We start from the raw sequence: 15,276 nt of genomic DNA on the forward strand, positions 1-15,276 counted from the left end.
CTATCTCGGATTCCACATTTGGTCGTGTCATGGGACAGCAACACATTAGGTTCACAAACTCTGACCAACGACCACACACTCTTCCTAACTTCCAACATTGCTCACAAAATTCCATTTTTCCACTTTGACTTTTGTACTTCCAGTCCATGTGGATAAGACATGTACATATCTAATAAGATTTTTGTTATTAAAAATATTATTCTAATTCAAATATTTCTCTTAAGAACATGTTCTATAAATTATTATCAGAGAATCATAGTCCAATTCATGTGTGAAAGATGTTATATATTCTAACACATTTTATATGATTTTAATACTTTTCATTCTTGACTCAATGTGATTCAAAAGTGGTCTTAATCTGAAGAAGGGTTGATTTTTGTAAAAGTATCCTTAAAACAGGGTGCCATCAACTTTTGTAATAAAGTAATATTTTGTAAATTTATTTGAAATATATTACAATATAACAATTAACTGAAATGTATTCCAAATTTATTTTTGTTAGTTTCTTCAAATTTTTTTTTAAAATAAGACATTTTAAATTCTTATAAACGTATAACTGTTTGGTTTTATTTTATTTCTTTAATTTTTTTTTTAAAAATCTTACATTGTTAATCTTTATTATTAAATACAGTTAGTTTAATAATAAAGTAAAATCTTTAATTAAGATAATCAAAATATTTACATTAAATTTAATAAATAATTTAACATAATTTCATATATTTTTCTCAGTTTTCTATTCACTAAGTAAACAATCATTTAATATCAAATTTTGTTTGATAACCAGTCCCCACATAATTTAAAGTTATTAACTTTTGTTTCTCTATTATTTGTTGCATTATTTATGTGGAGTCTGTGAAAGATAAAATTTTCTTCGTAACATGTTCCATACGTAAAGTATTAAATATGTGACATGGGTCTGCACCATCGCACCATACAATTAATGAAAAAACATACCCATGAAGTAGGAAACTGAGAGGAAAATACCCTGCAAGAGGAACACCACCTATTATATATACTCTCATTTAAAATTCATTTTCGTTATGTGTACCTTGAAATTGATGACTTTATTTATCTATGCTATGCTAATCAAACCGCGTTTTTGGTGTTTCACACTTGTTCTTGACAGAGTCACCCCAATACAAGCCTAAATTGCCCTCTTCTTCTTTCCTTCTTCTCTTTTCTCTCTCACTCTTTTCGCCTTCAAAGCTTCCATCTTTTTGCCATTATCATTTCCCTTAGAATTTTATTCTTTCATTCTTCTCTTTTGTAAGCTCAGAGATTGTTGTAAAGTGTTGTTCTTTTTCTGGGTTTTGAAGTTTGTCACTTCCACTCTGAAATTCCACAAGGTGTTTGATGTTGGTACTACCATCATAGGACTTCACAAATATGGTTTTGAGGGTTTCTCTCATTCTGGTTCTCCTTGTGTTACACAGCTCCTGCACTGTGGAATCCATTTTTGAGCATCTCAATCAGAATGATCTCAATGGATCTTCTCTTGCAGCAGTGAAGTTTCCTGATCATGCACACTTCAATGCTGATTCTTCATCCTCGGAAACTGGGTGTAGTTTCTCCAAGTCAGAGAAATTTGAGTCTTCTGTGGGAACCATGACATCCAAAGAAGGCACTGATGGTGAAAACGGAGAAGCTTCTTTGGCAGCAGGACACCACAAGCAATCTGTGAAACTCAATTTGAGACACCACTCAGAGAGCAAAGATGCTGAGCCTAAAAAGTCTGTGGTTGATTCTACAGTCAGAGACTTGAAGAGAATTCAGACCCTTTGCAGAAGGGTCATAGAGAAGAAGAACCAAAACACAATTTCAAGGCTGGAGAAAGCACAGGAGCAGACAAAGAAGTTCTACAAGCCGGAGGCGGCTGCTCCAGCGGCGCCGCCGGAGTATTTCTCCGGTCAGCTTGTAGCAACCTTGGAGTCAGGGGTGAGTCTTGGCTCTGGTGAGTATTTCATGGATGTGTTTGTTGGCACACCTCCTAAGCATTTTTCTCTGATACTTGATACCGGTAGTGATCTTAATTGGATTCAATGTGTTCCTTGTTATGCTTGTTTTGAGCAAAATGGACCGTATTACGATCCTAAGGATTCTAGTTCTTTTAAGAATATAACTTGTCATGATCCAAGGTGCCAATTGGTGTCATCACCAGACCCTCCTCAGCCCTGCAAGGCTGAGACTCAAAGCTGTCCATACTTCTATTGGTATGGGGATAGTTCCAACACAACTGGGGATTTGGCAATTGAAACTTTCACTGTGAATCTCACCACCCCAAAGGGAAAGTCTGAACTGAAGCTTGTTGAGAATGTGATGTTTGGTTGTGGCCATTGGAATAGAGGACTTTTCCATGGTGCTGCAGGATTACTAGGGTTAGGGAGAGGGCCATTGTCATTTGCTACTCAGCTACAATCACTTTATGGCCATTCCTTTTCTTATTGCCTTGTGGATAGAAACAGCAATTCAAGTGTTAGTAGCAAGTTGATATTTGGTGAGGACAAGGAGCTTCTCAGCCACCCCAATTTGAATTTCACTTCTTTTGTTGGTGGCAAAGAGAACCCTGTTGACACCTTTTACTATGTCCAGATAAAGTCTATCATGGTTGGTAGTGAGGTGCTGAAGATTCCAGAGGACACTTGGCATCTGTCAGCACAAGGTGGTGGAGGTACAATTATTGATTCTGGCACCACTTTGACTTACTTTGCTGAACCTGCTTACGAAACAATCAAGGAGGCATTCATGAGGAAAATCAAGGGCTATCAACTCGTTGAAACGTTCCCCCCTCTAAAGCCATGCTACAATGTTTCTGGAGTTGAGAAAATTGAGCTGCCAGAATTTTCAATCTTGTTTGCTGATGGAGCTGTCTGGGATTTCCCTGTGGAGAATTACTTCATCCAGATTGAACCTGAAGATGTTGTTTGCTTGGCTATTTTGGGGACTCCCAGGTCTGCACTTTCCATAATCGGAAACTATCAGCAGCAGAATTTTCACATTCTGTATGATGTGCAGAAATCAAGACTCGGATATGCACCAATGAACTGTGCTGATGTTTGACATCTTTTTTTAGTGGTAAACAAAAATATGTATAGGATGAACATGGCAATTCTTGGGGTTGATTTTTTTTTTTACCTTGGGGTTTTCCCATTGATGAACACTAGAAAGTGATATACACAGAAGACAGAAAAGAAAATCAGGTTTTGTTTCTTCAGGTGGTATAAAAACTAGTCCTAGGTAATTTACAGGAACAAGGTCATTATTACAAACACCAAAGCTTCATTGTTTTGTACACATTTAACTGCATCAATTTTGAGTTCCTTGTCCCTTTCAATTCAATATGATATTGTATCTCTGACTGCCAAGTTTTGTTTACCCATTCTCTGAAGGAAAATTGCTCCTTAACTCAGTTTACAAGAAACATTGTCTCATAATATTAATTTCACTAACTGGCAATACCAACAATTTCTATTTTATGTCTAGATTCTACATTTCAAGCAATGATTTGCTGCAATATTTTCTAGTATTCTACTCTCTTTTCTCTATAATCTGTTTTTTTTTCTTCTTGAATAACTGGTCAAAGGGAATATGGTTGTTTCCAATATCAGCCAGCAATACCATATATTATTCAATGGCTACTCTGTTAGGTATGTGCCACAATTGTTTAACAAAAACAAAGAAAATGAGCATGCAAACAAAGACTTGGTCAGCTTTGTTGGTAGGTATCTCTTTATCACACATTGTGCCATCTTCCTTTATTTATTGCGTTTGGGAATTTCAGGGTACCCTAAAAAAATAACACATGCCTATCTATTTTAAATTTTATAAATGTAATTTTCTCTGCCTATCTATTTTAAAATTTATTAATGTAATTTTTTTCTCTTCCTATCCAATTTAAGTTTTAGTGATGTTACTTCTTCATAGAATACTAATATTGCATAGAAAAGTGCTCCATCTATATAAAGTTTGAATGGGAACCTCAATTTGTATGACTAGTAAAAAGCAAGTTCAATTTATATTTCAAACACCAAAAAAAAAAAAATTCAAATTTATAAAAAAATTATATATATAGTAGTTAGGTGGGTTAGTATCTTTTTTTTTTCCTCTTCTAATAGTTTTATCTACTTTCCTTTTGCTATTAAATTTCTACCCTCACAGCAAAGACTTGTATTATTTGTTCCAAGTTAGTGCAGAAAAGTATCCACACGAAAACCCTATTTTAAAAGGGTTGCGATAATGAGGTGTGAAAAGTGATTGTTCACTAGTGACCTAAATAATTGTGAGTGCATTCAATTGGTCGTGTATTATATGGAGAATAATAATCTTCTTTGACTAGGAAGCATAGTTTTCTCCTTCAAGCAACACTGTTAGAAGCATGTAAGCAAATAGTATAGTTATAGTATTTTTTATTTTATTTTTTTAACTTTTGAGACACGTTTATCAATGAGTTGAGTGAGTCATGAATCAAATCAATTCGTGAACCATGTTTAATGTAAATATGAATAATAGTTAGAATACCCTTTCATTGTGGGATACACGTGAATTGGGAACACACCAAGGACACATCACATGCATCAATAAAAAGGAAACCACCAATTTTAGGGATGAGAAAGGGTCTTTGCATAGTATAGTAGCTATCTACACATAAAATTATTAGTATTTTTTTTTATATTATGAATAACTGTTGAAATATTTATTAATACTGAAAAATAGTGAGCTTCAAATAAAATTATTTTTTTGAATATAAACTTGAGTTAAATTACAATATTAATATTTAAATCCAAATAAAATTTCGCTTTAAAATGTTGGAATAAGTAAAATCTGTCTTTCTAACATTTCGCTTTTTTTAACACGAAAAATACAAATAGGTAAAAAGTAGGGAAATTAAAAAAAATGTAAAAATAAAGAATAAAACACGAATGAATATTAAAAACATTGTCATATTCTTGTGTTTAACTTAAAGTACATATAATTAATTAAGAAACTATAATTATATGTATAAAATATTTATAGCCTAGTTTGTTGATATGTTATAAATATTTTATTATATATATAATCAATTATAATAAACTTTTCCATTATTTTTAAAATAATTTATTACTTTTGGTATTGTATTAATATTAAATTTTAAATATAATAGAATAAATAATTAAAAAAAATATTATAATAATAAGAAAATAAAGTAATTTAATGTTTCATATTTTGTAAGGTAATTTATTTTAATTTGTCTTTCTAAATGTAATTATTTATTTATTAAGATTTTATAATTATTTTTTATTTTAATTTGAAATTATTTAAAATCTAAGTTATATTTTAAAAAATCAATTTTTATATCAAATTTTGTTACAAAATTATGGACAACGAGAGATATCAAATAATTAATTATTATTTTATACGTAAATACTCGACTCACAATAATAATTTAAGACGAATGATATGTATTTAAATATTTTTTAATATTTTATTATATTTTATTTTTAATAGTTAATCTTTTTTCACGTACTCACTTCTCCATTATAGTATGTTTGTTTCAATAGTTTGACCATCTAAAATTCTTTTAACAATTATATTAACTACCAAATATCTTAACATCATCACATAAAACATAATATATATATATATATATATATATATATATATATATATATATATATATATATATATATATATATATATCTCGAGATTATTCTCCTAAATTATTTTTTTTTTCTCGTACAATGCATGATATCGATAAACAATACAATCACATAAAAACACGGTAAGTGAAAATTTTAAAAATTTGCATATATGCATATATTTACCATACACACTTATTACATTCATATCTCATTATATTTATTAGAAATCAAGGGTATATCTATAAGGAAAAAGAGTACATCTTAATTTTACTTTCGAAAAGCTCATACATTACATTATATCAAAAGATCTGTATTTGTCATACTAGTTTCATTGGTAAACAATAGAAACTCAATTCACTCATGTGACAAAGTAAATTCTTATGACCTACTAAACAATCCTTTTTCATACTACATACCAAGTTATAAAAATTTCCTTCAACTCTTCACCTAATTTGTTTTCATTACCTCCTTCAAAATTCCAAATTTAACACATTACCGAAATATCTCAACATAGTATTTCTTCCCTAGAACTATGTTCACGACACACCATATATTATATCACAACCATATTTCATTCACATATATGCATCTAACTCAATTTTTAAATGTCAATAAATTGCAATCAGTAGCGGATCTTGGCAAAAAATTTTGAGGGAGCCAAAATAATATACTCAAATTATATATTTAATATTTTTGTCACTAATTCAGTGAAAATTAATACATAATTTAATATAGCTATAATTATAACAGAAAATACATATATTTAAATGATATTGTCATTCGTTTTTTCATATTCTTGAACTTATCAAATAATTTAATCATAACTACATTTTTAGCTATTTTTTGTTCAATGTAAATAATCATATTATCTGCAAAATATTCATTTTTCATTTTACTAATATGCACATATCGATTCAAAAGTCATCACAAGCTTTCATTTCATCATTGTTATGTTTATGCGATGAGTAACCTTATTGTCTTGTTCTCATCTTCACTTTTTTTTATCAATTTTAAAAAATAATTTTATTTTTTTATTTTTTTATTATTAATATACCTATTTATAAAACAAGTTTAAGAGTAAAAAGTAATTTATTATAATATAATAAAAAATTGAGAGACATAATTACTAAAAAAAATTATGATAATCAAGTTACAATTAAAAATCCTCTATAAAAAATCACATAATACATTATTTGCTCTTCTATATTCATAAAAAATGAATATACAAAAGGGTAATGAGATAAAAAAAATAGGACTAAATATTAAACAAGTATTGCACTACCAAGTGAGACAAGAGAAATTTTTTTTCCTTTAAGAATAAGAGAAGATATGAAAAAGATGAGGACAAAAATAATGAGTTTCTGTTTAACTTTTTTTTTTCAATAACAAAAGAAATCAAGTAAGAGTAAGAGATAAGTACAACACGTGAAAAAACACAAAAAACAATGTGATGAAAAATAAAAATTATCTTAACAATTTTTTTCTTCATTATATTTAATTTTAGGGTTAAATATGTTTTTAGTCCCTCAAGTTTTAGTGAATTTTGGAATTAATATTTGAGTTAACATTGAAGTAAAAATGTTTCAAACGGTGTAAATAATTCAAATACTATCATGAAATGGGCTTAAAACGTCAGATAAACTTAATAAAATTTGGTTAAAAGGACTAAATTCACACATTTTTAAAGATGAAGGACTAAATTGGTCAAAAGTTTTGATGAGGGACTAATTCCAAAATTCGCTAAAAATTGAGGGACCAAAAACATATTTAACCCTTAATTTTATCTTGTACTATTTATTAAAATTAAATGTTGTACTTTATAAAAGAAATAAAAAAATACCTAATTTGATTTTTTATTAATTTTCACTGTATTATTATCTAATTTAAAATGATACACATAATTTAAAAAATTTATAAATTAAAAAATTTTTAAAAATTTAAATGCATAAAACTTAAAAAAAAGTTAAAAAAGTTGAGGGGCCGTAGCCCCCGCCCGCTACTTCGTGGCTCCACCACTGATTGCAATTAATCATCAATTACATTAATATTCAAATACAATATATTAGTCAAGTATAATAATTAAAGCGCTTGAGTTTTCAATTAAATTATTTTTTCCAACTAGAGTTGGCTCGCCTAACAACCAATCCTTTACAGTTTTCAATTAATTAAATTTTGTCCAAATAAAGTATATCTCACCCAACAACTCTACATAATTCATAAATTTTGCAAAATATAGAAAGTGATCGAACAAGTTCAAACTAAATGTTTTTTTTTTTCATTTATTATGTTGATCATGGATTGTTTTGTTCTAAAATTACAATAACTTGAATTAATTTGACTCCATTGAAATATTCTAACTTTTCACTACTAAAAAAAACTCTCATTTTGAATTCATTTATTTAAATCAAACAAACTCATGTCAAAGCTCAAACATTTGAACTATATTCAAAAAATACACAATCTATGCATAAAATCAATTATTGTGATTACGTCACCTTTACATATGGATCATTTACCCTAGGGTACTATAAAACCTTAACAAGTTTTTTGTATGTGTTAAGGTTTGTTTACTCAAGCTTAAGCTCACAACTTCTCTATTTTCATAGGGACGTTAAACATTACTTAAAAGACTTTGATCAACATAAGACTTTTGCCTACCCTGAAAAGTCGACAGTCTCTCCTGCATTTGTCGAACCTTCTCTGTGGTTTACTGAAGCAACTCTAGTCCCACTATCAAAGTATCTCTATCCTTATATCAACATAAGGGATTCCTACACGTTGTCTCGTATAAAGTGTCGTAAGGCACCATCCTAATGTTGCCATGAAAACTAATTGAATGTGAATTTCATTAAAGGATGTATCTCATGCCAACTTTCCAAGTGATTCAATAAACATGTTCTCAAAATATCTTCTAAAGATTGAATTTTTCTCTATTGGTTGTTTGTTTGAGATGGTACACATAACTAATCCTTAACCTAGGCCCCAAGGCATCATGTAATGTTTTCCAAAAGTTGAATGAAAACCTTAGATGGTTATATAACACAATGCTAGAAGGTACTCCATGCAATCTCACTGCCTCTGTGATATACAACTAAGCTAGCTTTGACTTGTAGATCTTTAAACTCACTAGTAAGAGATCAACATTCTTCATTAGTTGATCAACAATCACCCAACAATATCATGACCTCTCACTTACTATGATAAATGGGTGTTGAGAATGCAAGGGTGAGTAAGTCCTACATTGGGTAGAAATGAGAAAGTTGAACACCTTATATAAGAAGGAAGACCCGTAACTCATTGCTTTAAGGTTTAGGGTTACAAGTGATGTCAATCCCTTATGTGAGTTGAACTCAGATCTCATTGGTATTGTCTTCCCAATGAATTCTCCCTTCGATAAACCTATCAACAGTATTAGAGACGATGATTAGTCTTGGTGATTAGCTCATACAACTACAATATGGTCAATGTATCGAAAGTATTATTGATAAAAAGTTTAGGTAAGAGTGTCCCATTAAGATGAACAATGATACGAAAAGGGTATTGTGGTTAGGAATGTTTCCACTCGAAGGGGACTGTACCAATGTGGAAGAGACTCACCCTTGAGGGGGGAGACTGCTGAGAATGCAAATGTGAATCTAAGTTCCACATTGGGTAAAGATGAGAAAGTTGAGAATCTTATAAGAAAGAGGACCCATAAACTTATTGCCTTAAGGTTTTGGGTTGGAAGTGATGTCAATCCCTTATGTGGGTTGGACTCGGGTCTCATTGGTGGTGTTGTCTCCTAATGAATTCTCTCTTCGATAGACCCATCAATGATATTAGAGACGATAATTATTCTTGGTGACCGACTCATACAAGTACAATATAGTCCTTGTATCGAAAGTTTTCCTAATAAAAGATTTAAGTGAGTGTGTCCTATCAAGATGAACGACGGTACGTAAGGGGTATTCATGGTTGAGAATGCTTCCGGTCGAGGGGAAATATACCAATGTAGAAGGGACTCATCCTTGATGGGAAGATTGTTGGAAATCCAAGTGTGAGTCTAAGTCCCACATTTGATAGAAATGAGAAAACTGAGCAACATATGAGTTACAATACCCATAAATCCATTGCCTTAATATTTTAGGGTTGAAATGATGTCAATTTGTTATGTCGATTGGACTCATATCTCATTGGTGTGGTGTCTCTCCCAATGAATTCTCCCCTCGAAAAACTCATCAATGGGTAACAAAACTGATAACAATATGTTATCTTTCTTCCCCTAAGACGAGCTTGTATATGGATAATTGTCTCACTTATATATTGTAAATGGGTCTTATCTTGTCTCTATTCAATGTGGGATCTACAACACATCCTCTCACGCTAAGACATGTACATCTAATGCACATAATTAAATATCAGTAGGTGGTTCAATAACGACTTAATAATGGATGACACGATAGGTCCAAAAGTTTGTTAAGATAACTCCTGATACCATATTAAGAAGTGAATTTTAAGTCCAATTCTACCCTGAAAGCATTTTCTTTGATAAAAATTATCCCACTTACATACTTTAAATTAATTTTATTAATAATTGATATGAAATTTTCAACACAGTTATGAACATCCAATAATATTTTTTTGCATATTGATATAACACTTACTTATCGTATCTCCTTTATAGATGCCACTTCTTTTTCTTATGTTTGTTTTTTTAGTTGTATTATTCCAATCTATAAAAGTTTGGTCTGACTTTTTAATGCAGTATGCATATTTTGTAAAGACTTGCACGTTATTTAATACATATTTTTTTTTCATTAAAAAAAAGAGTAAAAAAGAACATAAATTTCATACGCATATTATGATGTATCAAGGTAGAATGCAAATGTATCCATATAGAGGTTGTGACCATCGAAACCTTTTTAAATTCCAAGTTTTATAGTTTATTCTCAAATTCTTTTATAGAAAAAGCATACTTAAATTCCTTATAATATATTTCCCTGATCATGACCCTCCAATACAAAATTCTTCTATTTTATCCGTTACCTTATACAATCCAAATGAGGGTTGCATCATATTACATAATACAACAAACGGTTGGTGGAAACCCCAATTCTATTTAACAACTAAGGAGAGAAAGAGATTGAAGAACCATAAATATAAATATAATAAGTGATACATAATATTATAGAAAAAAGAGACATAGAAATAATAATAAGAAATTTATAATCAGCGTGTGTTTACAAATCATTGGCGTAGATAACCATATTGTCAAATTCCAGGCATATAGTTGACATTTTCCATTTATTTTTATTACCTTCTAAATCTTTGGTAATGTACGTGGTAATATTGTTATGACCAACACAACTTTGTGTAGTATTCTATATTTGTTATTCTCACACATTATATATATATATATATATATATATATATATATATATATATATATATAATATTTCACACATTAGAAAAAAAATTCTGAAAAATAATAATATTATGTTTTTTTTCACTATTAAAAATTATATATTTTCTGTCAATTTTCTTTTGAAATTCTTTTCTTAGAAAACATTTACATATTTTGTAATGAATAATGGTTTTCAAAAAATTTACTAATAACTTTTTTGCAAAATACTTTTTACAAAATGTTTTTTTAGAAAATTTTGTAAGAAATACTTACAAATTTTATAATTTTGTAGGAAATTATTATCCACGAAAGAATTAACTACCAATTAAAATTCGTAAGAAAAATAGTATAAAGAAATCTTTTCTTACAAAATTTTATAACAAATTTGCAAAAAAAAAATATTACAAAATATGAAAAATTCTAGTAATGTTTCACTACTTATTTTACTTATTTTTGTGATGTCAAATTACTTTAAATAAATTTTTTACCAAAAATGGTATTTTTAGTTTTTTCCCAACATACAGTAATAGTAACAACATAATTTTAATATTTTATTTCTATCTTCCAAATGGAGTGAATAATTTATTTGAGATTTTAATCAGCAAATATTACGGGGCTTACATATTTTAGGTCAAGATAACAACTTATGCTAGTTGGGCCAAAAATCCAATGATATGTGTTCTTTTAACAAAAGCAAAATGTATTATTTTTCACATTTTTTAAATAACCAAATATAACAAAATTGGCATTATATTGTTCTATATCATTGTAATCAATCTACCAAACACCATAAACAATGTCTCACACCTTTAAAATATACTCTAATTTCAGTCGTTGTGATATATGTAAAAACACACCCCGAAATTAGTAAAAAGTATTCAATAACTTCAAGGGGTGCAGGAAGAAAAAACATGAAGAAACAGGGCCGTACAAAATTACTCACGAATTGGAGCCCAAAATGCACATCTTGGGTTTTTGTTTTCCTTTCACAACGTTGACCAAAAACGCAGCTAAACTCACCCTTCGGTTTAGGGTTTTGCAGTTTATGTTTATGCACAGAAAAAATACCTGCAACTGAGACAACACTAAGCAGTTGCAACCATGGTCACCTTCAGGGTAATCTTGTCATGGATTTTCCACCATTTTCCTATTTTCTAACTTTGCAACCGTTCTATATATTCTTTCAATTCCTTGCAAAATGGGACTTTTTCTGATTTTTTACTAAAAGAATTTATATTTTGAATTAGTTTTTGTTTTCTAGTTGATTTCGTTTTTCTGGTGCTTTGAAGAGTTTATAATGGGTGACACTTTATTTTGTTTTTCTTTGTTTGGGTTTTATTGAATCAGTTTCACCAGTACCAAGTTGTGGGGAGAGCTCTTCCCACTGAAACTGATGTGCATCCAAAGATCTACAGAATGAAACTCTGGGCCACCAATGAGGTCCGTGCCAAATCTAAGTTCTGGTATGTGACAACCTTAACTTCTGTATCTGTTTGATGATGGAATTGTGTGAAAATGCTGAAAAAACATGGGAATTTTCAACCTTAGACTTTATCTGTGTTTATGGCTGGAAGGGTTGCACCATTGATAGACACGGATAGTGCATTTTGGTTTGTTGAAAAGATATGCATAGATGCTTTTAATGAAGTTTTCTGATTGGCATAATTCACATGGAATGTTATTGTGGTGTGGACTTCATAGGTCTTGTAATTAATTCCTTTTAATTCCTCACCCTTCACATCAAAGAATAATTTTATTCCAAATTCCACCCACACAGTTGTAGCTTGTAATCGCTGTTTCATTTTCTGGATAGTAATCAATGCAGCATACATAAAAACTGTGAAACTGTTTGTGAAAGGCATGACCAGTGACCATATCTCTTTTTTCCTTTTAATTTTTGCAGGTATTTCTTGAGAAAGCTAAAGAAGGTCAAGAAAAGCAACGGGCAAATGCTAGCCATCAATGAGGTAATTCTGAATTGACCCAATATATTCCTTATCACATAACACTGGTTATGGCAGCAGGTTGCAAACAAGCTTTATTTCTACTTGAAGCTTGTACCTTCTTTCAGTGCTTTTGTTAATTTTTTCTCTATAAAAAAATCACTTGGTGCATATAACTTCAGCTTGGAAACCTGTCATCCCAAGGACAAATTAGGATGATACAAAGACTATACGTTGTAAGACTGGTAAAATTACTTTGGCTTAGGCAAAGTAATTTTTGCTTGACTATCTTCTTATGTTGAACGCATTGCACGACTCTTCTCTCTCATTCAATGAAGAACTCTAATGAATTGGAAGTTCTTAGAGTTCTTGGGGATCTGTTTACTTTGTTATTAAGTTACTAGGCATCTTTTAAGTCCTTATGTTTCTTTACCGATATTTAATTTTAGATACCAGTCTCTGTAGTGGTTGGAAAATCGTGTGAAATTATAAAAATTGTAAAACCTGTGTGAAGAGAGGATGTTTTTAAGCCTGAAACTTGTGAAATATTTGTTAAATCAAGATTGTAACTGACTTTTTTTTTTCATAGTCCCCCTGCCTCAGTTGTTTGATATACATATAGAGGATATGGTCAGATACTAGGAAATCTTGGTAGGGAAAAAATATTGAAGTTTGGACACAGGTTGATCACAGTATTGTGTGCTTCATGTAACATGTACTGTAGGATTTACCTTAACTTTGCTATGCAAAAGAGTACTTGTAGATGATTTGTTTTCCTGTTTTTAGCTTTTGTATTCTAGGCTCCAAAAGCAGACAGCGATGTATATTTTTCCTTATGCCAATTGCAGATTTTTGAGAAAAATCCTACCAAGATCAAGAACTATGGAATTTGGCTGCGATATCAGAGCCGAACCGGTTATCACAACATGTACAAGGAATACCGAGATACTACTCTGAACGGTGCTGTTGAACAAATGTACAACGAAATGGCATCTCGTCATAGAGTGAGGAGTCCATGCATCCAGATTATTAAGACTGCCACCATTCCAGCCAAACTTTGCAAAAGGGAGAGCACCAAGCAATTCCTCAACTCCAAAATCAAGTTCCCTTTGGTGTTCAAGAAGGTTAGGCCCCCAACTAGGAAGCTCAAAACAACGTACAAGGCATCCAAGCCGAACCTGTTCATGTAATTCTCAGTCTGTCACATTTTCTACTTTTCATCTTGAGGCTGCTTGATTCATTAGAAACATAAGAGAGCATAGAGAAGGTAATCACATAGCAACAACTTCATTTCCTGCTACCACAGATTGCTTGTGTTCTTATTTTTGAATATTTTTTCTGAGCCCTTGTTTTGCTCATCTCCATGAATCTGATCAGGATTGGTTCAAATCAAGTGTTTCAATTCTATTATGAATGCTGGTTTTTCATTTCTTATTTAATTTTTCCCTTCTAGTGACTGAGGAGTATTTTCGAACATATGATGAGCAAATTACAAGAGAAAAGTTTCACTCAAATCACAAGGAACTTCGGTTGTTCTCCAATAATAATGCCTATTTTTTTCCCCTTATTATCAAATAATATCCTTTAGATGATTTTTCAGAATGTTTAAAAATCATCCACAATGTGTAAAAGCTGTTTGATCTTTTTATAAGCTTTATCTTCTGTTTTTATACTACCTGATTTTCAAGCCACATGAGATATTGGTATAAAACATATAGTGAATAACTTACCTGTTGCGGCCATGAAATGAATAATTTTGGTTAACTCTTAATTGGAGTTGTCTAAATAAGCTTGAGTCGAGTTGGAGGCTAATAGGATGATGACTTCAATGTTAATTATAAGTTTTTAGAAAACTATTTGATTAAAAAACACTTTTGTATTATAATTTATATAATAACTTTATCAATATGACTTAAATTTTAAAAAGGAATGTTTTATTTTTAATTTTTTTAAGAGCGTGCAAAATGATTTGGTTTGGTGGTCTGTTAGTCTATCAGATAAAGTTAAAAAATTGTAAATTATTTACATTGAACTAAAACAAATTTATTACGTGATATATATAAGTCGACAAAAAGCAAAAATGTTTTATTTAAAATACGAATTGGGTTGGTTAGCAACATTTATTTGGCACACCCCACTGCAATCTAAATACAAAATTAATGATAGGGATTAGAATATAACATGGAAAATAAAATTCATCTTAACTAAACTTATCAATAAAGTATTATGTACAGGTGTATTTTCTTTTAACTTATTTCAATTGTATTAATTTACTGGTGAATACAATTTTAAAGGTTTAAATTTTTTGGACTTAGTTTGTTCATGGTTTCTTAGA

General features: G+C 30.3%; 2 protein-coding genes across 2 annotated transcripts; both read left to right on the plus strand.

Moving 5' to 3' along the window:
- Nucleotides 1-1,042: 1,042 nt before the first annotated feature.
- LOC114187701 (aspartyl protease family protein 2-like) lies at nucleotides 1,043-3,353 on the plus strand. Its single transcript, XM_028076019.1, has one exon. It carries the CDS (start codon nucleotides 1,387-1,389, stop codon nucleotides 3,055-3,057), a length of 1,671 nt encoding a protein of 556 aa, XP_027931820.1. The 5' UTR covers nucleotides 1,043-1,386; the 3' UTR covers nucleotides 3,058-3,353.
- Nucleotides 3,354-11,978: 8,625 nt separating this feature from the next.
- LOC114187702 (60S ribosomal protein L18a-like) lies at nucleotides 11,979-14,393 on the plus strand. The gene is made up of 4 exons (XM_028076020.1): nucleotides 11,979-12,114; nucleotides 12,346-12,461; nucleotides 12,902-12,965; nucleotides 13,790-14,393. Exons 1-4 carry the CDS (start codon nucleotides 12,100-12,102, stop codon nucleotides 14,129-14,131), a joined length of 537 nt encoding a protein of 178 aa, XP_027931821.1. The 5' UTR covers nucleotides 11,979-12,099; the 3' UTR covers nucleotides 14,132-14,393.
- The last annotated feature ends 883 nt before the right edge of the window (nucleotides 14,394-15,276 follow it).

This window comes from Vigna unguiculata, chromosome 6 (genome assembly GCF_004118075.2).
Source record: "Vigna unguiculata cultivar IT97K-499-35 chromosome 6, ASM411807v1, whole genome shotgun sequence".
Lineage (NCBI taxonomy): Eukaryota > Viridiplantae > Streptophyta > Magnoliopsida > Fabales > Fabaceae > Vigna > Vigna unguiculata.